We start from the raw sequence: 27,829 nt of genomic DNA on the forward strand, positions 1-27,829 counted from the left end.
TCAGTCACTCATTTCGTTTTCATTGAGAGGAGACTCTCCACAACTTTAGTGTCTCCCTGTTTTTTGCGCCGAGTTGCACAACGTAATATAACTACGTAAAGTGTAAACAAAAAACAAACTGATCACGGTACTTCAGTGCCATGCTTACCGAGTAGTGTCGCCTTATGGCATAACAACACTAGATTTTTTAAATTTTTATTCAAATTTTATAAATTTTTCTTTTATTCCGAAAAATCTTTTCTCTTTTGCTTCATAAAATATCATTCGTAATGCTTCATGGCTTCTATGTTCAGTGCCGCTCTTCAAATATCCGATTTGAATGATTTTATCACTCCGTCTCAGGTATTATAACTATTATTATTTTATGCATTGTTCCTTTTTGTGTAAAAGTTCGTTCAAGTAAAGTCAAAGATTTTATGCTTTTAAGGAATGCATCAAGCCAATTAATATACAGAAGAAGGGAAACTCAAGTGGGTCGATCCTTATTTCTGAAGATGGTGAATATTACGAGACGAATGAAGTAAATTTCTAACTTTATTTCTTTATTGTGTTTTTTTTTTCAGTTGTTTGCAAATTTTAAATTAAAAAACATTTTTCTTCTGTAATAGGGTGGTTCAAGGCAGAAATTGGAAAAAGCGAAAATTACATTGAATGATTGTTTAGCATGTAGTGGATGCATTACCTCAGCTGAAAGTGTTTTGATATCTCAGCAAAGTCATGAAGAATTCTATCGCATATTGAATGAAAATAAAATCCAAGTAGAAGTAATTATTGTTTTTTTTTTTTTTGTAAATTTAAAATTAGGGCAATTGTTGGTTATGGAAACCATAAAACTAAGCTAGGTAACATGCAGGCCTGTCATTTCAAAGTTTTCCTTTGTAGGTCAAAGTATATGTTCTCAATGTTTATTGCATTGAAAAGTAACTAAAACCTCACCCATATACGTGAATACATTAAATTCTCAACTGCAGAAGCGTCAATTGCCCCCTCTTGACCCTCCCTCCTAAATATAGGGCCTGGTAACATATATAAACAATGCTAAATCCTAGTTTACACAAGGAACTTACATATCTATTTAGTATTGCATTTCTGCAAATCAGCAGTATAATTGCCATTTTTTCTTGGAGATAAGCTGCACTAGATTGTGCAACACAACTTTTTGACTTTTTTTTTCCAGTTGGTAATCTTCAAGATTGGTAGATCCTTGAAAGCAAATATATTTTTTTTTAAATTAAAGTCCAGGTGTCACGGATTATCTGGGGCATGCGCATGGGGGTCCCCAGGGGTACCGCGGTATCTCCCATTAGCTCAAAGAAAAAAAACCGTCAAGATTAAAAGTTCATAGCACCATAATGTTTTGCTGCAATGTGCAGGCGGCTAAATGAGACTGAGGTGGCTGTGGCCGACTGGCAAGGAAGCTTCCTTTCACCAGCTTCTACACACACACCCAGTCTTCATCGTTTACTCTGCAAGTATGCACACTTCAGTTATGTTTCATTAGTTTAAAATGTATAGTATACAAGGTACTCCATTTTAACCTGCAAGACCTTTATTTTCACAACTGTTAGTCCTCTTCTAATTGCAAAAAATGTTCAAAATCAGTGGCAGAGTTAAGACTTTGAAAGTTTGAAGTGCAAATGAAAAGAAGTCAAAAAATACAAATTGAATTTTTATACGGGCCCCAGGTTCCCTAACTTATATTTAGGGAAATAATCTTCATTGAAAAATAATTTCAACATAAAAAGTTAAAAATGAGTAAGACCAATATTCACCTATATGAAACGCAGCGTTTTGTGACTTACACCACTTTTCACTCGCCGTCAATAACACCTTTTGGGGGAAAATATAGCTGTTAATAAGTGTTTAAAATTATATTTATGTATAGAGTGGTTTTCCAAATTGTTCGAAGTTGTCACTTTAAAAAAAGGTTTAATCGATCTTTTGTAATATTTCTGGGTGGAGTTTGTTCCCCTTTTTTTAAATTGTATCTTATTTGAGTAATGTTTGAAAGTATTTAATTTTCATTTAGAATTTAAATGCTGCCCCCTTTTCGAAAAAGAGATTATCCGGGGCGGAAAAACTGTCCCTAACCCCTCCCGGATATGCTACTGCATTGTAGAAGTATTGAGCAGACCCAGGAAATGCACCATGTATACAAAATTCTACTTTTTTGACGGAGTGGGGAGCATTACGGTTTGTCTTTGTTTTTCTAAGTAGCAGGTACCAAAAGTACATGAGTATTTTGTCTATATTTTGCATAAGTACAATGGTTTTCTGTAGTACCTACCTAATTGAATACTTATTTTAAAGTTAATTATTTATAGCTAATTTCTTGAATGTTGCTTTTATCTATAAAAAATTTCAGTTCTGTAAATGAAACATGTTGGAAATATGAATTATTATTAGTTTTGGAAAAATTCCTTTGTATTTGCATAGGCCAATAATCATGACAAAATGAAAGTGGTAGTTGTTTCCATTTCCCCACAATCAACTGCTTCATTGGGTGCAAAATATCACTTAAGTTTTGAAGATACTGCTAGGAGGTTGCAGAATTTTTTTTATAAACTTGGTAAGTAAGTTTCAATTTTGTTATAGTTTTTTTTTTTTTTTTTTTTTTACTAGCTTTGAAAGGAATTTAAAAATTTCTTTTAACCCACTGAATACCTATAAATTAAAAGAACCATGTAAAAATTCTAAAATTCATGTATGTTTTTAGCATCTATTATTTATCGCTATTATTGAACAGTTGAAATTTAATTTGTAGTATAACTGTTTAGAAATTTTGCTTGATCATCCTTGATGTATCATGAGGTTATGTTATTCAAATTTCTTTCAAATGTGTTTTTTTTTTTTGGCAATTTACTTGTTTTTCTGTGTTTTTTAATGAAATGGTTTATTCCATCAATACATAAGTTGTTGTTGTATGAATTTATTAATATTACCTTCTTTTCACCTATTTTCCTCAGTCCAACCAAGTTAATAGTCTTTCTGTTTCAGGCCTCTTAAGATCAGTCCAAATCCTGGTACTTTGTCTAAAATTGTCGGGTTAGTAGCAGCCCCAGCCTTACTTTTGCTTAACATTGTATAAAGGGTCATAGTGACACATCATTTCATATGCACCCTTTTCCAGGTTTAGTGTTAAATTTTATTCCCCACTTTGGCTCATTTTCACTTCATTACTAGGATGCCCATATGGGGGGGGAAGAGGGGGATCTAGTCCCCCCCCCTTTGAAACTTCCTTGCTTTTAGTTCTTTTTTTGTTTGCAAAAATGTAAAAACATTTCTTCTCTAGCAATTAATGAATAAGTTACTAAAAATATCAAATTTTAATAACTAATCTGTATTGAAATCGGTTTCTATGGGGAAAATATCCTGCTAAACCAGGGAAAAATATCTTAGCCCCCCCCCCCCCCCACTTAAAATTTGCCTCTGGGCGCCCTTGCTCATTATGTAATTTTTAGCTGGACTTGGTGAGTTTTTAACTTTTTTACCCCACCCCCCTTCCACGCAGTCCTTCTAAGGCTATAGTTTTTTGTTTTGATGCCTGCAAAATCCCAAACATTCAACTTGACATCTTTATCCCTGTTTGTTCTCCGCAGACTTAGATAAAATGAAAAGCTTTCTGCGAACACAAATCCTAACTGGAAAATTTTCTGCAAATAATTATTTTGCCCAACTCACCCTTGAATAGAAAATTAAATTTATTTTATATTCAAATATGAAAGAGACAAAAAAAAGGCTTTAAATCATTTATTTATTTATTTTTTGCAATAACATATACAGTCGGACCTCCATATATAGAAATAGCAAATTTCCGGAAAAAAATTCGATATACCTAAATTGAATCAAGCTTCACAACTCAGTTCAATAGGCGCCACAGGCAGCACTTTGATACTAGTATAGATGATAAATTTACTAGAAATATAAAATTTGAACTTTGCTTGACTTGTGGGAAGCCGGGGTACTAGTGCTGTTTTTGTAGGCGTTTTGCCTGCAGCACTCACGAAACATCACAAAGTTTTCCCCTAAACCTCGGGGACCATATATCGAATTCCATATATCGAAGAAGCAAATTGCCAGAAAAAAATTCGATATGTAGAAATTTCGATATATAGAAACGATCTTATATTTTATCATAAAAATCTCTTAAAACATTAAAATTAAAGCTAATTTTCGTGCATGAAACCCAATTTCTAATTTATACGAGCATCGGATTAAACGAAAGTTAATAACTGGAAAATTAACAGAAATTACATTTTTGTGCCTTCATACATCTTCATTCTTCGGCAGTTCAACTTGATCCACAACATTAGGGGATTTTCGTTTTGACAATGTAATCGAGAGAAAAGTAAAAAATCAATCTACTTAACGTGAATGATTTTACTGAAGCTGAAAAGACTAAGAATGATAATCAACAGACAAAAAGGATAACTTGAAACTGATTTTAGTGTTACTGGTTACAACTAAGATTTGAAATAAACTTGAGGGAATTTAAGAACTCCAGAACGGAACAACGATCTATCTACACACCCCTCAAACAATGATTTCTTATGAGTTTCTTAGCAACCTTTAGTGAACATAATTTTCTCCCGTAACCTTCATTTTTCAATGAGACAAACAATCTAAAGTGGAAAAAAAAATCTACGAATGTCTCGAAATTTTTTTTCGATATATAGAGATTTTTTCGATATATAGAGACAATTTTTCTATGTAATGAACATAGAAATTTGCTGGGATTTCGATATATAGAAAATTTCGATATGTGGAAGTTCGATATATGGAGGCTCGACTGTAGTTTGCTTATTTCTCACCAACTGAAGAAAACTACCAAAACCATTTTTTTTTTACACATGTGCTTTAAAAGGCTCTTTTGGAGAAAGGTTTTAACAGAAAGAAACTCTAGGATTTTCTTAAAAAATCCCTTTAAAAAAATTGTTTTTTTTTTTTTTTCTTTTTTATATCAACGTTAGCAGTTTGAAAAAAAATTTCTGCAGAGCCAAAAATTTTCTGCGAACGCCGTTCGCAGCGTTCGTCTATATTATGCAAGACTGGTTCTCCGTGAAACCATTTCCTTCCCTTGAAATTTCTTTTTCTCAGAAAGTTAAAATATTTGTGTGCCGCAGAACTCTCATGAAGATTTTATTCTTTTATTTTTTAGTTTATAATCTTACCACATGAAGATGAAATATATCTAATGTTTTTATTAATTTTCATTTCTTTGATTAATTATTACTTGGTATTCAGCTTTAAAATAAACTTCTCATCTTCATCATTGGCGTCGTCAGATGAAATTTATTGGGGGGGACCAACTTTTCTCCCCTAGAGATTTTTCGAAATTATTGTTCAGTAAACGCAGCTTAAGACAATTTTTGGTGATGCTAGGGAGGAGAGATTCGAGGGCCCTCTCCGGAATTTTTTCAAAATCGATGTTTTAAAAATACGATTTTAGGCCACGTTTGGGAACAAACAATTTTTTGAAATTGAAGCTCCGAAAAGTTGAATTTTTATATAGATGACTGTCGATGGTGTTGGGAAATAGAGTTTAAAGGCTTCATTTCCAATTTTTTTTCCCAAGTCGAGGTCTAAACACGAAGTTTTAGTCCCCCTTTGGTGCTATTAGTGGGTGGGAGGGAAGGTTCAGGGGATCTCTGGAACATTTTCACAGTTGAAGCCCTGAAAACGAAAGTTGAGACGATCTTTGATAATGGGGAGTAAGTGTTTCTCCTGGATTACGGTGAAGGCGCTTTCCCAGAAGTTTTTCGACATTGAAATTCTAAAACATAATTGTAGGCTATCGTTGCTGACGTTAGGGGAAGCAATGGGATTTGGATACTCTCCCTTGCTTCCAAAATCTAAGATTCAGAAACACAATTTTTAGGCTACCTCCGATGAAGTAAACTGGAGGGATAAGACATGAGGAGAGTCTTTTTCTTTTTGTAAAACCATTTGACTGCTTTGGTTTTCTATGTAGAAATTTTCAATTTCCAGCCGGATAGTTTATTTGTTTGAAATACGTCTGCGGCTTCAGTAAAAACACTTTTAATATTTTTTTGGACTAATGCAATACTTTACACTGATACTTTAGGTCTATTTTTTTAATTTATTTGAAATACCAGCTGCGTTACTGGATTTTACAAGACATACCTCGCAAATAAAAGTTAAGTCCGTGACGCATGTTCTACAATCTGGCTTGAACCAAAAAAATCTAAAATTTCCCGACATATTGCGAAAAAATAACCAAAACGGAAAAGTTTTAAATCCCCCGAGTTCAGGAAAAACTCAAAACAAAAGCGAAAATTTTATTTTTTCATATGCGAGAAAAAAAGGCAACAGATCTTTCTTTTCAATGGTTTTCTTCATGCTACAAATTTAAATAAAAGCATTGTTCAACAATGGATTTCTAATTGAATTCTTTCTTATAGTTTAGCATGAAATTAGAAAGAGTTATAATTCACGTTCTAATTTTCTTGGAACATTGGAACAAATTTTATCTGATGGAGAAAAATCAGGGGGTTTCTATTTTTGTTCTTTTTTGCAAGCATTTTATCGCCCTCATATTTTAGAATAACGCCGTTTTCGGCTCCTTAGATTAAAATTCGAACGGTTCTCTGTAATTCAACTTTTTTTCTATTTAAAACGCATTTCGGTCACCCGGTAAGGTAATTGAATAATACAGAATCTCGATGTTCCTATTATATTTTAAAATTGCATTTATAAAAATTAAAAAAATACTTTTTTTTTGTTTCAATTTTATTTTATTTGCTCGTTTGTCACATCTACTTGTTCATTTTTAAGACTGCAGGTTTTTCTTTTATTTTTATCATCAAAATGAAATTGGAGGGGCAACTTCTAAAAAAAAGGGGAGGGGGCAATATATCAGTTATAAGAGGCGGCTTTCTTCTGCTGTTGCAGGAATTTTGTAGAAACCTAGAAAAGGTTCGTAGAGATCTTGAGTGTCTTCTAACCTCGACATAATGTATGACACTGAATTTTCTGTTCCTCCATCGCAAATAACGGAGAAAATAAAAAGTGATTTCTATTGATCTTCCAATAAGATATAACCTTAGCATTTATACACTCTTATTTTGAATATCCGGTTGAGTACATTTTCTCTCTCTTTGAAAATTCTGCTTTAGGGTTGTTCTTATGCAGAAACTTCAAAGTAGTTTATGTTCTCATAATGATTGTTTTATGCTCATTCCTTCACAGCAAACCCTCAGTATAGCTGCATGAGGTTTTCTTCACCGTTGCTATATTTTTGTGGCTAGCTAATCCTTGTCCTTGTCGTGTGAGCAGGCCCGTCATTAAGAGCCTCCAAGTTTTTAGAAAATAATGTATTTACTTGTGAGTGGGTGTGGTTCTTGTTTTTTTTTTTTTGGTATAATTTAAATTAAGTACCCTTTGCCCCCCCCCCCCCCCACTCTCCTCCGTAAAAATTCGAAATCAGGCTTCTGAGGTAGTCAGGTAGTTTAGACTTCTGGTTATAATTAGCAGCAATTCTTTGCTTCTAAGTTTTCATTGCAGACAGTTGCTTTCCTATTGTACCAACGAAGTTCAGTTTTATTTGATTACATAATAATTAAACATTTCACATAATAAATTATGTGTTGTGTAATTGCTGCATTATCATTCAATTTTTTAATTAAAACAGTAACAAGTCCCCCAAAATAATGGATTTCATCTTAACAAATTCCAATATTTGTGGGGGTCGACTCTCAATTATTGAGGGGGTCCGGACCCCTCAGACCCCCCCGGCCGCGATGCCCATGATCTTCATTTAATGAAAATTAAGTTAAACAAAATAGTGAAGTGTTGCCTTTGTCACATAAAAACTTTTTAAATGTTCTATGTAAATTTTATGCATATCAACAATCTCTTGACCACTGCAAAACTGCAAAAGAAATCTGTAACTCTTTTCATTTAATAGAATTTTTGATAGTTAAATTCTTCATTGTTTATAAATCATTCCATAATTTATTTGGTTGAATCTATTTGTATAATTATTTTTCATTTCGACAGATTCTGAAGTGAAGAACCTTTTAATGTGATCAAAGTATTCAAAATGCTCTAAAGCTTGATGGACTGTTAATATTTTCTTGGTATATTTTCAGTCCCATCCTTTAGGGGTGTCAGAAAGGGGCAATTGAGGCCCCGCCCCACCCACCCAGAAAAATTTTAAATGACAGGCCTGCCTGTTTTTATACAGTATCAAACTATAATATTTGATTCAAGCAGATTAATGGTAAACATTCTAGTGAGATGGACCTACAGTTGATGCTCAATTTTGCAAACTCTTTAGATCGAAAAACATATTTGTAAGTTCTAGAGTACATATTAGATTTGTTTCAATAAAAAATGTTTTTGGAAACTGATAAACTGTTCGTAAAATTGTAAGTACTCTTAAATCAGAGTTTTGTGAAATTTAACATCAACTGTATTACCATTTGTAGCATAACTAGCTGAAAAAGCAGCAGATCTTTGATTTTCCAAACCAGAGCAATTCTTAATACTGCCATCCTTACCCATCTTCCTTCAAGTTTTTATATTGAGTTTGAGCTTAAAAAAACGCAGATAGGCTAAATTTACCACCCTTCAGAAGTTGCTGCCTGGAGCAAGGACTCTAGCTTGCTCCCCTTAGATCTGGCACTCAGTATAAACAAAGGTAGCACATCAATTTAAAAACCCTTTTCATCTTTGAACCCTTTTACTTAAACCCTAAAAATAATAAATTTGCTTTGTGACATTGATAATACCTTTGTGTCATGTACTACCTTTGAGTTAATACTACTGATAATAATAATATCTATGATATTCTTGAAAAAAATATCAGTTTAGTTCTGAATAAATCATATTTAAATAGTTTGGTGTTCATTTTAATTAAGATTGATTTTTTTCCTCTACATTTAGGAGTGAAGTTTGTTTTTGATACAACAATAGCAAGAGAGTTTGCCTTAATTGAAAATCAGAAGGAATTTGTTTATCGTTATAAAGTTAAAGATATTCAAAAGGGCATGCTTCCCATGTTATCTTCTGCTTGTCCAGGTATGGTTGGTTATTAATTTAACTGAGAAATATTATTTGTATCAATGTTTCCTTATACAGTCCACTCCCACTACTAGTTGTGCACCTCCCTTTTTGGTTGCATTCAGTGTTTCTAAAGGGGTCTTTTGCGTCTTTTCAGACAGAAATCATTGTTAATTTCGATGCAAACTCAAGTGGTGTTATAATTTGGCAGACAGTTGGCAATATATCGCCAGTCTTTTGGTCGCCAAGTTTTTTTGCCAACTTGGCGACAAATTTTGCAATTTAAAAAAAAAATTAAATCTGGTTTCAATTTGGCCATTGTTGGTGATATTTAGGGAGTTAACTATTGAATCACATTGAAATTGCCAATAATGGGGAAATAACATTAAATTGGTGTAAAAGGAATTCATGTGATGCACATCAGCTCATTTTATGAGTCTCCTCAAACCCCAATTGGGGAACCCCCATACATATTTTCCCGACTAAAGCACTGTTTACTGGTATGGAATGATTTTTGGTATCAAGTACAGCAGAACTTCAATTACTCAAATCAGTTAAGGTCAGACCACATTCGGATAATCAAAAATTCAGGTATTTGAGTTTTCTCCGAAACAATGGTCTATTTTAAATAGTTTCTATATGTATGTTTAAAATAGAAAAAAAAAGCTTTTAAAGTAAAATAGCTTAATTACTTAAAGTAATTAAATGAAATAGATTACTTTCACATGTTAGTGTGCTTACAATTGCAGCAGATTAGAAAGTCAATACTGCTGTGAGCAGGTAAAGGGCAGTTACTGCAATTTTTTTTTTTTTTTTTGAATTTTCGTCATCTATTGTACGTTAACTTTATTTCACAAGCTTGCCTATTCAGTTTCTGCTGAACAAAATCTTCATTCCAACATTTCCCTACAGCTAGTATTGAATCCAAAACACGTTCTTCAAATATCTTAAAAATTCATTTTTCTAGATACTCCAATTTACCTACCCACAGCAGAATAATAGAGCTGCCCAAGAATGCAGTGACTCATCCTCCAAATTATGTTTGCGCTGCATTTCACAGGGAAAGCGGAGGGAAAGACGATAGCACATGTAGACATAATCCTTAATTTAAAACTAGGGTTGTTTCCTTCAGTCAAAAGTAGTACTTTTAGTCACTGAAATTAATAGAATAAGAAAAAAAAAATAACATGGACCCAGAAAATTCTTTCATTTTCACAACAGTAATTTTTTATTTAATTTTTTGAAATGTCCAACTTTTCAAACAAGGTGTGGTCTTGATGATGTCACAAATGATGCTTTTTGGTGCATCTTTGTACCACATTTCCACGTTATGATAATCAAGAAGCAAATTAAAATTGCGCTCTACACTTGCTATCAACCATATCTTTGCCAATACACGTGAGTAAAGATGCAAATTAAATATTTTGCTCTGTGAATGGCAACACAGTATGGCATTTCATCATTTGTGATATCATCGGCAAGAAATGTAAACAATGAAAGATCACGGATTTAAGTAATTTTGTTAAAATATTAAACTTAAAGAAATTATTTAAAAACTGGTTAGATCCTATATGTTTAAGCACGTTCTTTCAGAAAAAAATACTTTTAAAATATTGGAAACGACCCCATTGCAGAACGTGATGTGTTTCTTTATTTTTTTCTGAAATTCTGCAAGGGATTTGAATAATCAGCTATATTCATAGTTGAGATTGTGTGCAAAAGTTTTTAAAATATGATTTTTTAACATTGGTTCCATCATTTGTGCTCATCCTATATATTGTGTGACACTCTGACTCACCCAAAGAACTAGGTAGGTGATGATATAACTTTAATATGAATCATTTTATGTTGACTACATTGAGAACTTGTCTATCTATTCTATATGGGGAACATTTCAGTTGTTGATAATAGTTTTTCTTATTTATATCATCTTATAAAAACTTTTCAGTGGGTTGTAATTGAATTTTTACAACAGAAGTAAATAAATATCCATTGTTGGCAAAATGACATGTTCTAAAGTTTACTTCTTCAAAAGTATTTTTTGGGCCTTTTTGCATTTTAACAAATATGTTATCAATTTTTACTCACATTTCATTCCTAAGTTATCTTTATCATAGGCATAAGAATGGCATTTCAAACTCTATCCTTTTTTCATCTTACAGGGTGGATATGCTATGCGGAGAAGACGCATGGAGACTATATTTTACCCTATTTGAGCTCTGTAAAGTCTCCTCAGCAAATTATGGGATCCCTAATTAAAGATTATTTGGCTCAGCAGCTTTGCATAAGACCTGATCAAGTTAGTATTGTTTTTACTTTTTATGAGCAAATCTCTTTGTAATTAATGTGATTATTATTGTTGCTACTATATTTGTTTTCATTTATTTTCTCAATTTAGATTTATCATACAACAGTCATGCCATGCTTTGACAAGAAGTTAGAAGCTTCCAGGAATGACTTTTATAGTGAAAAGTATGATTCTAGAGATGTTGATTGTGTTATAACTTCCAGTGAGTTTAAACTTAATATTATGATGCATTTCAAGTTTCCATATAAACAAGAAAATATTTCAGCTGTAATATTTATTACTGCTTCCTTGTAAAAAGCAAAGAAAGTATTGTACTTACAAAAAAAATTTCCACTCATGTTTCCACCTAAACTTACATTTTTATCGCACATGATTTTTTTTTTTTTTTTGGCATTTGTTTGGTGCACATGGACATGTGAAAAATCTATTTTGACTGGTGTTCTCAAATTCATTTTGTCAAGTTTTGTTGTCAGATCTTTATATACCTAGGGAAAATTCATGTACAGTAGAGTCTCGAAAATCCGAGGTAATTGGAGCTCATGCCACCTCGGATTGTTGAAAACTTGGATTATCCTGAAAATTCTTCCAGATTAAAATTTTACTCTTTTCGGATGACATAACGAGGAGCACCTTTTGCGTCCTCACACAAAGAAAAAGAGGTTTTGTCTTTGCAAAAAATTTATCACTAAAATGTCAACATAAATTTCCCTTTTTAATTACCTCTGAACGAATTTTGAATTTTTTTTTCACGACGTCTCTACATATTTATGTTTGCAAATTTGTAGGCTAACAAACATTCATTTTGACAGTGCCCGAATCCATTTCGACAAGTTTTGTCATTACGTCTGCATCTATGTACTTGTGAGCGTATGTCTGTAACTTGCATAACACAAAAAAATTAGCTGTAGAAGTGGTATACAACTTGTGCGGTATCAAGTTACAAACCTTCTGTTGTGACTCCAATCAGTTCTGTTTAGATGTTCTTTGTGGCACATTAACGTAAACTTTACATATCAAGTTATTATCTTCAAGGCATCTCTTTATCCATATTTTGTAGTCAGTGAATATTACGTGTCACTTAGGGTGTGTTGTCACCTACCTCTCAATGTATTTTTTATTATTTACTGTATGCAGTTTTAAAGGGTTAACAGTAGCAAAAGATTTCTATTTTCAGATTTTAATGAATCGTTCTTTTTTCCTTCTAACAAAATGTTGTTTTTGGAACTAAAAAATGTTACTGAACACATTCAATCAGCACCTCGAACTAAGCAGAACCTTGAACTTTCGAGACTTGGATTTTCGAGACTCTACTGTATGTTTAGTAAACTAAAAATGGTTTGCTGTGAAAGATTTAAGATTTTATAAGTAGGATCTGCATATTATTAGGCTGAAATGCTCCAAAGGAGCTATTTACCCTTTTTTTTTAAATGTGTGTGTCAATTTAACATCAATTTCAAGTTTTTCTTGTCAATTTATTTCCCTTCAACCTATTCCAATAGTCAAATGAATTTTTTATGCCACTTGGCAAGTATTGGCAAAACTGCCTTCCCATGAACTTTTGCTAACTTTAAATGTAAACAATAGAATAAGTTTGAATTGAAATTGAAAACGGAAGTCAAACAGAAATAGAAAATAAAATTGCTGTTTGGCTACTGTTATTGCTAAAATCAGGTTCATTTATAAATATGTGCACTTTAATGTGCCTACAAGGAAGCAAGATGAGATTTCTATCATATTTCTTTATGAAAGTTTTAAGTATGATAAAGCATTGGAACTTAATGTGATGCGTACAATACTGGACATTAAGTTGAGAGAAAATAGTAAATGTTAAAAGTATTTAATGATAACTTAATATTTTAGGCTTCTTGTAGAGTATAGAAAAACATTTGTTACACCGGTAAAATATTTTCCCCTGGTTTTTATTAAATTTTTGACATGGAATGGTTATTTAAGCAGCGTTTGCATTTTGTTCTCGGACATAAGCATTCGAAACTTTTGTCAGATTTCAGAACCAGGCAGGGCGATGAGAGGCCGTGTCTGCCTAGCCTGAAACTAGAAGCCAATCCCATGAGAGGGTGTGGCTTGGAATGTGTGGGCCTGGGGACCAAAACTGACTATGGGCCCACCTTGGCACTCAGCAGCCTTTGAACCAGGTGCAGACCCACAGGGACCCCACCAATTAGAATCTCCCCATCCAAATTTTTGGATTAAAACAAAAAGACAATATGAACTGAACATTATTAAAAACACTCCTTTGAAAGCGTGAATCTTAGAAGAGTTAAATAATATGGCTCATTTAATAGTCACATTCCTTTCACGAGAAAAAAGCTTTAAAACATGAATACAAAAAAAGGGTCTGATGGTAAAAAGCAGCTGTTATTTTCTTATTGCCAATTTCTCTTCCACTTAGTCCATCAACGCGATGGTTTCCAAACTTGTTGTACATATATATATATATATATAAGCACCCCCCCCCTCCCTTTTTTTTTTCGGAAATTATCATCCACCCCTTCAATTTTCGTAACAATTCAATTTCTTACATGCTATTCTGAAGTTATAATTTATTTATTGGGTCGGAAAAAAAGCCATATTTTATGTAAAATAGTTTTTATGTGTGCACAAAAACATGTTTATGTATTATATTTTAAAATAAATATTGATAATTTTACTACATTTAACAACTAGCACAAAATTACAGAAAAATAGATTCTTAAAATGCAAATACTAATACAATTTATATTTATTTAAATAGGGGGCTTGGTTTTGATCCTAATTTTTCTCAAACCGTGGTTTCGTTGAAAAAGTATTGATGCTTGTAGAGTAGGTGCTCAACCCTGAATGTATGATGATGATGTTTCTGTGATTCTCGAATTTTCTGTTGCTGTTTTGATTTTATTTTTTGTTTTCTTTTTATCTTTTGTTCTCTCTCTCTCTGTGCATTGAAAGTGATAGTTTTTTAACAGCCCTGTGCCTTCCTTACAACTGTTCTGTGCCTCTCTAGGAACACATACTCCACAGATTCAAAACCACAGATCATGTATACAAAGTCTTAATTTCGACTAGAATGATGTTCATGTAGTTCTAACCAGGAAACATCACGAGTTCAGTAATCATGAAAAAAGTTAAAAATGGTCGCATTCGAAAGAGTATCTTTAGAAAAAAATTTGACCCAAATATTGTGTGCCCTCGTCCTTTTGTTTTTGAGATATGGGGGGTCAAAGTCTGTCGAAATCTTACGAAAATTCGCCAAATTTAAAGACTTGGCAAGAAATGGAAAATACCACGTGATTTCATCGCCTGCGTCTAGCAAGACTCTCATTTCCATTTCTGGTCATCTGCAAAGCGCGTAAACGATGTTTCGAATTAACCCTTTACTTGTGTGGGTAAAATTAAAAAGTAACTATGAAGCCTGTGAAATGGAAACTAGTGAGCTTTATCCAGAGGAGCTACAACTTTATAACGAAATTGAACGTAGGATTTAACTTTAATCGTGATAATAATGCATTTCAGAATTTAAGTGCATTTCAAGTGTGTTTTACTTAACTAATTTAAGTTTGTACTCTTGTAATGAAATGTGTTGTAAGTAATTAATAATTATGTACGAGAATTAATATGAATAAGTAAAAAAAACATGCTTATTAAAGCTTATATATTGAAAATAAAATGGATAGTTTTTGATGTTGAAAGAACATGATCATGGATTGTAGTATCCCAGCTCTTATTTATTTTTTCAAAAGTTATTATCATTCATGAAGTTTTATTGTCTGACCACTGCTAGCGAAAATGTTTAATTTAAAATCGAAAAAAAAAATTAAAAAAAAGAAAACAACAGATAGTAAATGTCAAAAATTTGCACAGCAAAACTAACGATGTCGGAAATTACTTCATAACAGACTCTTATCAAAAATTTTACAGTCGACGTTCATTACAACAACCCCTGTAGTTCGAAAAAGTCTCACTGCAACTGAAAGTCGCTATAACGTAAATGCACATCATATTGCATGTTATTTAGTCATTTTTAAAAATACTGAAGTCACTTTTACCAATTATGTTTCACATTAAAAGGGAATTCAAATACGAGCAAAATAAAAATCAATACAGTTTTTTTTTTTTATTTGACTTGTTAGATGGTTTACACATAACTTGAAAACGATACACATAACGAAAAACACACTGGAAATAACTGACAGAAATCGTTTTTTTTTTTTAATTTAGAAACATGGAGAACATGGTTTGAAATCTTTAAAAATGTCGTTTTCTTCGTATTTAGATACTGTTGAAGACTTCAGATTTACGACTTTTCAAAAAAAAAAAACCGTTTCTCTACGGTTATCATATTTTTTTCAAAACAGTTTTATCATCGAATAAACTCTTCCAGTGGAAATATTTCACCCGCAGAAGCATAAAAGTTTTAAACATCAGTTTTTTAACAGACAGTCTTAAGAATAACAAAAAATTCCATTGTTTTTACAATAAAATAAAACAAATATTTCGGGCTGTGGCGTTTTCCCCTATACAGTTGCACGTTAATATCCCGGAACACAAGCCCCTAAAAATTTCAATGCCGCAATCCGTGCCACGACACCCCACGCCATGGTAGTCACCCCGAGTAAAGAATTAATGCGATATTTCTCACGCGCTTTGGTGGTGACCAAATATGGAAGTGAAATGTCTTGTCAGATGCAGATGTTGAATTCGCGCCGTACCTTCCATTTCTGAACAAAACTCGCTAAATTTGGCGACTTTACTAAAAATTTCGGCAATTTTTAAGACATCATATTTCGATAACGTGGTCACGAGGGCACGTAGTTTCAGTGCCATAAACATGTTTTCCAATGCTCTTTCGAATGCCACCAATTTGGAATTTTTTTGAATTTCCTTGATCGTGATGTTTCCTGGTAAGAATTGTAACTTTAACCATAACCATATTGTATTTGGTGTGATTACTGTGCATATTCAATTCAAGAAATGTTTATAAAAATGTAAACTTTGCAGTTTAGTTAATGTACAATTTGTTTTTTTATTTTAGTTGAAGTTGAAGCAATGTTAGAAAAAGAGGGTGTACGGTTAGATGAAATAACTTCTGCAAGTTCAGCAGCTTCAAGGTTAAAGTTTTTAGCTATTGTTATGCTATTTTCAACTGGCATTTCTTAGTTCAAAAATTAATTCTTAGTTTCTATATACACTGCCAATGTAATTAATGATAAATTAATCTTCATGAACTTTCTAATGCATTTTACTTTTTGATTCAAAATTAGACAAAATAACCATGGTTAAGCATTTGTTTAGTTTTTGTAAGAAACCTACATTTTATTTTTTTTTTCAAAATTGCAAAACAGCTTTTTAAAAAAAAAAAAAAAGAGAAGGTGCTTTTTTTTAGTTGCAGTTCAACTACTAAGGCAAAAAAATATTTTTAACAACACATGTATTAGTTTTTCAATAGTTTCTCCTAGATAGTTGGGAGCGAGGTCACTTTAGATTGATCAGAACTCATATTGTTAAAAAAAAGAAAGAAAGAAAATTTTGATTTTTAACATTTTGAATACAAAATATGTTTTTTGCAATGATGAGTGTGTGTATATTTGTGTGTAGGAGTGGGTGTGTTTGTAGGGCATACCCAGCCACCACCCACTACCCAGGAGTAGTCTCTTGCACAAAGGCTGGTGGACAGTGGAGTTTGCAGAGTTAAGTTTTATGCTTAAGTTAAAGCCTTGGATGAATGCAAATGGTTTGTAACCATGGGAACAAAAATTTGTCCGCTAAATAAATATTAACAAAAAGCTAGACATATTATCCTTGCCATGGTAATCTGAAGAATCAGAGCAACATCAACTTGGGTCAAGTGAGGATAATAAGCATTTCGAGATTGCTCAATGAAAATGTTTTTTTTTTTTAATAATAATTTTTAATACTCATCCTTTGCTTGCAATTTTCAGAGTTGGATCTGAATTTCAGCTTGGCTTTTCTCATCATAGCATTTTGCCAATTTCATTAGTTGCTGTGACATCATCATTAGATTTTTATATTATAGTAAGATATGCTTAATTTTGGTATTGAGTAGTCTATTTATTCAGTTTAATTTCTTTTCTAATATCAGTGAATTGAGTTATGATTCTCAAACTTGTATCAGTTATTGGTTCAACATCACAAATAGCTTCTTTACAATTAAAAGTTTTTTTTTTATGAAAGGAAAAATATTCTAAATTGGGATGATTATGCTTGCTCAAACATGACACTGTGTCTGACCTTTTTTCATTAAAATCGAACATTTTTCCTTTACAAAGATTTCTTCTCTCTTTACTTGCACAACATGGATCTCTAAGACTTAGTGTTCTCTATAATTAAAAAAAGGTATTTTATGAAAGTGAGAGTTGATTAAAAAATTACTGGAGAAACTTAATTCAGAGAGATATAAAACCAATTTCGAACAGAGGACAAAGCATTGAATCAAGTGCATATCTTCTTCTCAAGCACAGCGTTTTAAAGGAGATTGTTGGTTTTCAGAGATGTTTGCTCAATTTTGTTTTTGAAAAAGGAGGAGTTCAGTTGCACTAATAGAAATTGTTTAACCTTTTTTTCTTATGAAAGAAATGCATTAATTTTGTAAAAAGAGAGACAGAGATCCATTTTCCACTTTGAATTTTTGTTTTCAAATCATTGTTAACTCTTTGTTGTGCTGTATTCATCCTTATGCATTCAAGACATTTTATTTTAATGATACTTAAAATTTATATTAAAAATACCATCAAATGAAATTTTGAATTGTGTAAAGCTGAAGGATCTGTTTATGATTATTAAGCAATCACTAATTGCTTACTATCCTCACTTGACTGCAGTTGATGTTCTTTGATTTTTCAGATTACCAGGACGATAAGAATAAGTCTAGCTTGTTATTTTTAATATTTATTTAGAGCGACTAATTTTTGCCATCATATTTGCAAAGTATCTGCAGTCTCGTTCATTCTTTTTTCCTCCAAGTCTAAGGGAGGAAATCAGTTTAGACGGGTCAAAAAATCCCCTTTTTTATATCATAAAATGTTAGTAAAACCATTCAAGAATCTGTTGCCAAAATTTCAGTGAAAAGTTCCAATTAGTTCCAATGCTATGAGCACTTAAAGTGACTGAAGAGATTCGAAAACGTTCCCAGAATTATTTTTCAAATGCGATTTCTTTCGATTTAAAATGCGAACAACGTTTTTTCAACTGGTGGGCATTGTAGCTCAAGGAGTTATCGACAAATCATTCTGAAAATTTGTGTGAATATTCTTTATTTAATTATGCTCTATACGAACCTAACTCTTCGATGATATTATTAATTTAAAAAGAATTAATGCAAGAAATGTGAAAAAATGGTAGAGAAACATATCCTCATAATCAAACACCTCAAAACGTGCAATTTTCAACTTTTTTGATCACAATTAGGTTCATATTCTTAGGAAATATGTTGCTTATGAGAAAGAAAAATTGTAATGATTACAGACAAAAATTGTGGCTTTGGTAATGCACACCAGCAACAAGCTCTGATGGCGACCACCCACAGACAGAAGCTTCTAACTTCACTAATTCTGGTGTAAATGACTTCAAAAAATTACAAGGTGTACTTCAAAAGAAGAATAAAATATCCTCAAAGTTTAAAGAATTTCTGATTTCTGATTATTTTTTTCCCTTTAAAGAAGAAAAAAAAAAAAAACACGAAAAACACTAAAATTTGGGCCACTTAAACTGGTCCCCCCCCTTAACTCCACCAGATTTTACATTTTTTTTTTGTATGTGTGTGTAAAAAGTTGTTCCAGGAAAAACTTTTATAATGAAATTTTATAATCGAACTTTAAAAGCAAAAAATTTCATCTAAATATAAAATTTCTAGATTACTAATTCTCATCATTTAAGGTTGTTAAGAAATGAAAATACCGTAATGGTATACACTGTAATTATATATTTATGATAAGTGTAAGGCTGCAAATTGACCATAATAAAAAATTCAAGTGCTTCATAACTTATATTTTTACTATAATAATTTTTTGTTATTATAACCTTTGTTTTCCCAAGTGCTATGTTTTTTTTATTTTATTAATCCGCTCTTTATTTCATAAATATTAACTTGAAGCATATTTACAGCCAACAAAATGTATTTGGAACTGAGTTCTACTCTCACAAAGGAAGCGCTTCTGGGGCATACTGTGATCAAATTTTCCTTTATGCTGCTAAAGAATTGTTTGGCGAAGAAGTTGTTAATATGGAATACAAGACTTTACGGTAAACTCTTGTCAGTGTTTATCATCATGTTTGCCTAATGGTGTATTTTTAAATTTTAGATTGTTTTTATGAAAAAATAATTAGGAAGCTGCAGGATCGTAGAAGATTTCTCAGCCTTTAAGCTCTTGCATTTGATTTTTAAATATTTTTATATCTTATTAAGAAAAATGACTGTTTTCTGCAAATAAATGTGTTGATGCCAACCCTCAAATTGATGTTTTGTCGAATAATAAGCATATAAAACTTTTAATTTTTTGTTTTATTTTATTATTTTCATTTTTTTTCCTTTCTAATTTCTCAGTTTTTCTCATCCCATTTTGCACAACCTTGCGTGTTGTTTCTCTTAAAAGACTAAAACAATAGTTGACTGACAAGAGTAATGCTTGATGCATGGTTTGGTGTTGGAATGAGTAGTGTTTGCTCTGAAAAAAGAAATATTGTCTGAAACAGAAACATCCTGAGATTTAACTTTCATTGAATGCAGATAAAGATGTTGCATTATTCTCATTACTAGAAAATTGCCTGTCAAGGTATGACGAGTGAAAATTGCTTCTACGTTTGAACAAATCCCGTTTAGTGATATTTTGATAGTTGAAATTGTAACCCTAACTCCAGTGTATTAACCCTAAACTCCAGTAGGTAGCGTTCATTGTTGACCATTTTTTACGTTTCTTCATTCCCCTAAAATGAGTCTTACCAGTAAAACAGTTAAGTTACCGGATCGAGTTCAGCCTTGTCACAATAAAGCCTTTCCCTGCATGCTAAACATTACCAAAATATATTATCAAATTATCATGCCATATAGCGAGTTTCATTGGTGAAACTTGGGCGTTACTTGATCATAGGCTATTATATATATGAGAAGAGAATGAGTAAGTAAATACTAAATTATCATCCACTGTTACAAACTGAGTTTGTAACGGTGTTTTAGTTTAATTTACGTTTGATTTATGCAATGTTAAAGCATTTCAATAAATAGTTTTTGTCCAGTAATACTCAATCAAATTTTATCAATGTTAAACAATAATTATAATTTACTGGGTGTACTTAATGGGTGATTTTAAAGGTAAAAGTTCTAGTTAAGTTTATTATGACATGATTATAACTACATTCTGATGCAAGGAACCATGATTTTCTTGCTCATAGATTTTTTTTAAGTATATTTTTGTGCTCTATTAGTTAGCTGGAATAAAGCCTTTTTTTTTTTGCAATGAGATTTTTTTGTTTAATTATACAGAGGCATTTTTCTTCCCCAGAAATCAAGATTTGAAAGAAATTGTTTTAGAAAAAAATGGAGAAGTGCTACTACGTTTTGCAATTGCTAATGGCTTTCGTAACATACAAAATATTGTGCAAAAGTTGAAGAGAGGAAAGTCTACTTATCATTTTGTTGAAGTTATGGCCTGTCCTTCAGGTTTGAATCTTTTATTCATTACTTATTTGTTGCTGTTATGCAGGGGTGCCACCAAAGGCACCCCTACATAACATTTCAATGGTGCAGACAACACCATTGAATTATTTATGGGTGTGCGTGTTTTTAGAGGTATTTTTCTCATTTGGGAGTGGGGGAAAGGGGGGGGGTCTTTGCAACATTTAGAGGGGCACCCCTGCTGTTATGTACAGCTTTTCCATTTATTAAATGGTTTGCAATTTGTGCCTTTTGAATGTCTGTGAAAAAACAGTACCTATCGAAACTGGTTTAATAAATTATGATTTTGATATTCTTGTATCTTTAAACACCTGGCAGTAGTTTCTTATTTGTTAGCCTTCTAGTTCTCCCAATCAGGTTGAGTTTTGTTTAGTGAGAAAATAAGAAATTTAGAGATTAAAATTGTATTTTTGTTTGTTAAATTACAGTTTTGTTAGTTTTTTCAACTTAGCACTCAAATTAATTGGATTATTCAACTGAAACACATTTGAATTGGCTTTTGCTAAACTATTCAGACAAAATAAAGCAGTTTCAATTTGTCTTGAAACACATTAAACTTTTTCCCTGTTAGAACAGTTGAAAATATGTTTATTCTCTTCTATCATTTGAATAAATAAGATTACTCTTTTATGGCTATTTTTAATGTAAAAGTGGGCTATTTGTTGGTATGATAATAAAGCATGATGTTAAATATGTTTCAAACAAATTCGTGTCCATAAATGTATACAAAACTTTTGAGAGAATGATGTATTATATGTGTGCACTGTGCAAGTGTGAAAAGCTTTAAAAGCAATTCTACTCAAAACAATTCAGTGTGAAAAATGAAATTGAATATAAATTTTTGATCACTCCAAGAAAGGCATGAATTAGCTGTAATAAAATGATAAATTCCAGTTTGATTGAATGCACTTCTACTCTACCCAGAGCAATTAGAATTTTAACTAGACTTTTAATTAATATTTACTTTTTTTTTTAATTTTTTCCTAAAGTCCAAAGGGAAAAGTCACAAATTAATCATCCCTAACAGGCGGACACCTCCCAATAATAGACAAAACTTCTAGTCCCCTGACTCTGCTGGCACTGGACTACAATCTTCTCTATTTCATATTAACTTTCATTACTCGTAAGCTTTGATGAAATAATACAAGATTTTGAAAATAGGCCCAAATAATTGAAGTGTATTTCTATGAAGAAAAAAAATTGTTTAGAAAAAAAAAGAATAAATAGAGTTAAAAATGATCTACCAACCAAGTAAGAGGCAGTTGCCCCTCCCTGCTTCCCTCTGGCTAAGCCCATAATTATTCTGTATGGTCTGTATTTCTATATAGTATTGTCCCTGTTAAGCATTTCCTGCTTAGATTTTTCTCTTAATTTATTTTCCAACTATTTTCACTAGGAAAACTCATGTTTCATGAATTTAATGGTGGAAAAATGGTTATATGGTCTAATAATGTCAAGCATCCATTGCATTTTCTCTTGTAAAGAGGTTGTGGATGAATGCACCATTTCATATAACAGAAGAATATTGCTACAATCAAGTAGAATAGTATTTCTTTTGTATGTGGTTTTTATTTTGGATTAGTGCCCTTTCAGTTTGTTAAGTACTATTCCTTATTGTGAAAGAAAATGTGAATAAGATGGGATAAAATATAATGTATAAGTTGGTATCAAGCTTAAAACCAAGGCCTCTGAAGTATGTTTGTAACCCCTAAACCCAAATTTGCTACACCTCTGACTAGCACTTAACCTGTTAATTACAAACTTCTGCATAGTAGATAGGATTTCTTTCAACAATCATCAAAAATGAGCAGTATCTAAATATATAAATGTACTATAAAACTTAATTGTTTATAACCCCAACAGAGCAATATATATATTTTTTACTTGATTTACAGATTTTGATAAGGAGTTATAGTGCAGCTCTGATTAGTTGAGCTGTGACCTTGACTATGTTTACCTGTTTTAGGGGAGTTGAGTGAAAAATAGACGTGTATTGGCTCGGATTTTAGTTGGAATATTTTTGAAAAACTACTAAGAAAGTTTCACAACTCAACTCGGCCCATTACCCCTCCCTATTTATCGAAACAGGGTTAAACATTGTCAGAGTTGGAGCTCAACTTCTCACAGGGTGGCGACAGATCAGGGAGATCAGGGAAAAGTCAGGAAACTTTATTAATCAGGGAAAAGTCAGGGAAATATCAGGGAATTTTGAAAAAATTACAAAAAATCAGGGAAAATTGATTTTATGAAGAAAAAAAATTTTTTTTTGCTTTACAAAATTAAGTGCTCTAATTCCCTATGCACTTTCCGCCAATTATCTGTTCAAAAAAAAAGCAAAATAAAAATTAGGTGCGATTATACACTGCCGCATATTTGTGCATCTTTTTTCCTCAACGTCTAAAGTTTTGAATCTTACTTATTAACCACAATATGAACTTCTTAAGATTGCTTCTGTTTCTGTTAGGTTGTTTATTTTACCTAGCTTGAAACTTCCCTTTACACTTTCAATGCTACGTAAAATAAACAACCATACAGGCAAAGAGGAAGCCTTCATTAATGCCTTAGCTCCTTTGCCTTTATTCCATTGTCTCGAAGTAATTAGCCTATTGTGATCACGATTTCAAGAAGAAATCTTTGGTTTTTGAATTAATACTATAAAAGCTTAAAAGTTATTACTTCTTTGCGTTTTTCATTTAATTGCTAAAATTGAACTTTCAATAAAAAAAACTTTGTTTTTGCCGTTATACTATTTGTTGTCACCGCAGATTATAAAGGTTTTCTTTTCTTCAGACTTAAGTAATTCTTTAATTTTATAACCCAGTTGTATTCTTCTTTTATATATTTTAAAATTAACTAATTGCTTTTTTTCCTTTTTTTCTTGCATTTCAAAGTTGTTTATTACAAAAGCAATCTAAGATTTTTTTTCGTTACATACTGAAATCATTTGAAATAGAGTTAACTTGTGTACTTAAGAAAATATCTTAATTTTTTTATTGTTAAAATGCTGTATTCATTCATTAAAACCTATGTTCTTGATTAGAGAAAAGCTCCCTATGAATGGATGTCAAATGGTTTCATCTGTTTTGCATAAATATTTCAATTAGTTATATAAGAATAACTACATTACTTCTATTCTTTCACTATTACTTGTGATTCTTGCAACAATTATTATACTGTTTGAAAACTTAGTTCAAAATAATTTCAATTACTTTTTAGTTCTATCATAAATACACATATGTTTTTAAGAGTAATTTTAATAGTTTAATTCTTATGCTAAGTGGTTTCTGGAAGTAAAGTTTTTTTTTTTTAATTATCTCTAATTTTTTCGTGTAGAAAAATTTAATATCCTGTTTTGTAGGTTTTTTTCCCAAAAAAATTGACTTGATATGTTTTTTTTTAACCATTTTATTAAAAAAAGTAGCGTCTTTTTTAAATATATCTTTAGTTCAATAACTTTACACAACTTAAAACGTTTAAAATACTGCATTTTATACAAACATACAATGGATTTCAAGTAGAGCAAAGAAAGAAAAAAATTATTATTGGTAACGTAAATCAGGGAAATTTGGTGAACTTAATCAGGGAAATCAGGGAAAAGTCAGGGAACTTTTTTTCACAGTTCCTGTTGCCACCCTGTCTCAGCCTCACAATATAATATTTTGTAAACATGTTATTTTACTTTTCTTCTTTTTTAATTTAAGGAATAATTTATTTTAGGTTGCATTAATGGTGGTGCTCAAGTCAGAGCTGTTGATGAAACACCAAAGGAACTGTTATCTAAAGTAGAAGAGATTTATCATTCCTTACCAGCAAGGAATTCAAAGGAAAATGCTGTGGTTCAAGACTTATATGAAAGATGGCTAGAAGGGGAAGACTCATTGAAATGCAAACAAATGTTATACACTCAATATCATGCTGTAGAAAAAATTAGTAGTGGTTTACTTATAAAATGGTGAAATGAACATAGTGCATTGAGAAATTTTGTTTTTCTTCGTTTTGTCAAGTTTCTAAAATAATAATTGAGTGGAAGCCTCTTAAGAAGGAACAATGTTCTAAAAAATGAAGCGATTAAAAGCAAAGGGGTGGAAGTCCTGAAATTAAACATTTTGGTATAATTAATAAAAATGGTAGAAGAATCTTTTCTGTGTTCTGGGGCAAGCCCAGATTGGTAGATGCTGCTGTACAGCATGATTTTGAAAAACTTCTCAATGAAAACCTAACTCTGATTTGAACATGGCATGTATTTTACTCAAAACTTTAAAAAAGTTCACTTTCATCCCTTAGCTTCTTGCAGCCTTAACGTGAATAAAAAGTAAGCACCAAAAATTTTGCGCATGACTTAAAAATTTCAACAAAATTTTAGGTTTTGAGCAAACATTACATTAGAAGACCTAATTTTCCAATGAGAGTAAGAAGCTTTGATGTTTCGACTAAACGGAAAAAGCCTAACCAGAAAATTATGAAATCTGGGATGCTAAATTCCTTAAAAATATTATCAATAAGTTACAGTCTTTGTGATTAGATACAGTGAATGGATACCTCTTTATGTTATTTAGGTTAATGGTATCAGTCATTTAAAGCGATTTTTAAAAAATCGCTTAATCCTTTCCGGTTGTGTAGAAGTAGATACATTAAAAAAACATCATTTTTTGTAATAAAAGCATTGTTTATTGTTATCAACTTAAGAAAATTATTTTCTTTAATCAGCAATAAAATCCGGGGGGAGGAGGACCTCTCTTGTTCTTGTTTTTCTGAAACTTTCATTGTTTATTATGATCAACTATTTATTGTTATCAAATTACTTTTGTTCTAATGTGGTCACATTAAGCAAGTTGTAATGTGAATTGAAAAAATAAATAAGTAAATAACGTTTGGCAAAACCAAATGTTCGAGAGGGAATTAACCCCTTCAGACCTGGTGTCTGGTATACCGGACAACCACTTTAAACAGCTGCTAACCATTTAATATTTGATTTAATTAGTTGATTATTTTTGTAGTTGACTCTATACATTCTGCTTATTACAATCTGTGAAATAAATTTTCGTTTTGGGATCGACAACTTTGGCATATGAGGATTGAGAGATAGAGAGTGGCTCATTTCTCCAACCATGGATTTTCATCTGAAAAGCGAGGTTTTTTCCTGATTTTTTTAAAAATATATAATTTTTAATTAATAGTTTTAAACGCTTATATTATGTTTTATAATTTTTTGTAGAACATTTTATAATGAAGTTTGTTTGGTATTTTATCGTTTTTGTATATGAAATATTGATTTCAAAAATATAAGTTTGGAATATTGAACGTGCCATAAATCTTTTAATTTTTCTCCTACAAGTTCAAAATTTTGTCTATAAGATACCCTTTACCATAGTACACTGTGTACCAAATATCAACATTTTTGGTCAAATATTTCATAATTCTGACCGAAGGGGTTAAACATTATATAATTTTTATTTAACTTTTATTTTAATGTACACTATACTATTATCAAAACTATTGGGACACTTTCAAAAATTCAAAATTTTACAAATTTTTTGAGAAATAAATGATTAATGGAGGCAGTGACAAACAAACGGATGTAAGTGCCACAACTGAAAATTTGGAGATAATCACACAAATGATAGGTGAACCCTTCCTCTCTTTTAGGTCAAGAGATGGTACTAGTAGCTCTGGTAGGTGCTGCTATACAGCATGGTTTAGAGAAAAAAATTTAATGGAAGCCTACCTAGGAACTTTAAACGCCTTTTACTCAAAACTTTAAAAAGTCCACTTGCATCCCTTTGCTTCTCACTGCCTCATATGGCCTTTGCCATCCATCTTGTGTGATGAATAGCGCCAGATACTCGAAAAGTAACATTGTTTGGAGAAAGACTCCCTAAATAAGCTAAGCAAAGTGGAATGAACTTTTCATAGGCATCCCTAAGCTGCTACTATTTTTATATTCTCAAAAAGAAAGCTTGAAATTTCACCTGAATTGCTTATTTTGTTTTTAATCTTCTATACTTTCCTCAATTGTTTTTGTTCTGTAACTTTTCTCTCATAAAATTTGTGCCCCAGATGTCATTTTCCAATAAGAAATAAATCATCCATACATTTAGGGGACAAGCAACAAATTGAGACAACAACAAAAGTTGATCAATATTCTTCATCGTAAATAGCTGGAAGTAAGCTATAAACTTCAGAAAAAAGTTTAAACTATGTAAAAATCATTTTCACGTTTTTGTGTAAGTATCAGTAGATGACATCTACCTAAAGCTCGGTTATTCCTCCTTTTCCAGACTCATGAGTTCAAACAAGGCGAAACTGCAGTATCTGAATGGGATAACCGAGCTGTTGGGTATACTGCATTTAATCTTGTAAAATTAGCTCCTCCTGAAAATTTCAACAGTGTGGTCTGTACCAGGAAGCCGCCTTATAGGAACCCTGCGAATACTAGCATTTTCCTTTCAGCTACTCGGATTCGTTATACAATACAAGCAGTAATTCAGAGGGCGACCAGTTTCCTTATAGCAGAAAAAGCAGTAGTGGCAAAAACTGGATGTTTAAAAGCAAAATATTCGCATCTGAAAACAACTCGTTTTCAGGGAAACAGGGGAGACTGTTTTAATTGTAAGTTGTGTTGTTTCCCTACTAGCAAAATTTCTTGCATCAATCTTGACAGATCTTGGTATTATACTGATGGCGTCAATATTGACGTGTTTCATACTGCATAAAGCTTGCATAAAGATTAAAAAGTAATATTACAATAACAACACGTATGCAACATTGCATTCATCTTAAAATATCAATATTGATATTACCTTACAATAACA

At 31.7% G+C, this 27,829-nt stretch overlaps 1 protein-coding gene across 2 annotated transcripts; it reads left to right on the forward strand.

Annotated features, from left to right (window-relative positions):
* The first annotated feature begins 113 nt into the window (after positions 1–113).
* Positions 114–26,085, forward strand: LOC129225788 (cytosolic iron-sulfur assembly component 3-like). Of its 2 annotated transcripts, none has more exons than XM_054860298.1 (11): positions 114–342; positions 428–520; positions 609–758; positions 2,437–2,569; positions 8,908–9,042; positions 11,187–11,323; positions 11,423–11,534; positions 16,362–16,437; positions 19,451–19,588; positions 20,845–21,002; positions 24,735–26,085. In XM_054860298.1, exons 1-11 carry the CDS (start codon positions 277–279, stop codon positions 24,971–24,973), a joined length of 1,437 nt encoding a protein of 478 aa, XP_054716273.1. In that variant the 5' UTR covers positions 114–276; the 3' UTR covers positions 24,974–26,085. The 2 variants fall into 2 exon arrangements, with proteins under 2 accessions (XP_054716273.1, XP_054716272.1); XM_054860297.1 differs by having other exon boundaries at positions 609–764; positions 24,735–26,083.
* Positions 26,086–27,829: the final 1,744 nt, after the last annotated feature.

Source organism: Uloborus diversus, chromosome 7 (genome assembly GCF_026930045.1).
Source record: "Uloborus diversus isolate 005 chromosome 7, Udiv.v.3.1, whole genome shotgun sequence".
Classification (NCBI taxonomy): domain Eukaryota; kingdom Metazoa; phylum Arthropoda; class Arachnida; order Araneae; family Uloboridae; genus Uloborus; species Uloborus diversus.

Coding starts and splice junctions, on each gene's coding strand:
- LOC129225788 (XM_054860297.1), top strand. CDS start 277: ATGGCTTCTATGTTCAGTGCCGCTCTTCAAATATCCGATTTGAATGAT. Junction 9,043..11,186: donor GTTATCTTCTGCTTGTCCAG/GTATGGTTGGTT, acceptor TTCATCTTACAG/GGTGGATATGCTATGCGGAG. Junction 19,589..20,844: donor ATGGAATACAAGACTTTACG/GTAAACTCTTGT, acceptor TTTCTTCCCCAG/AAATCAAGATTTGAAAGAAA.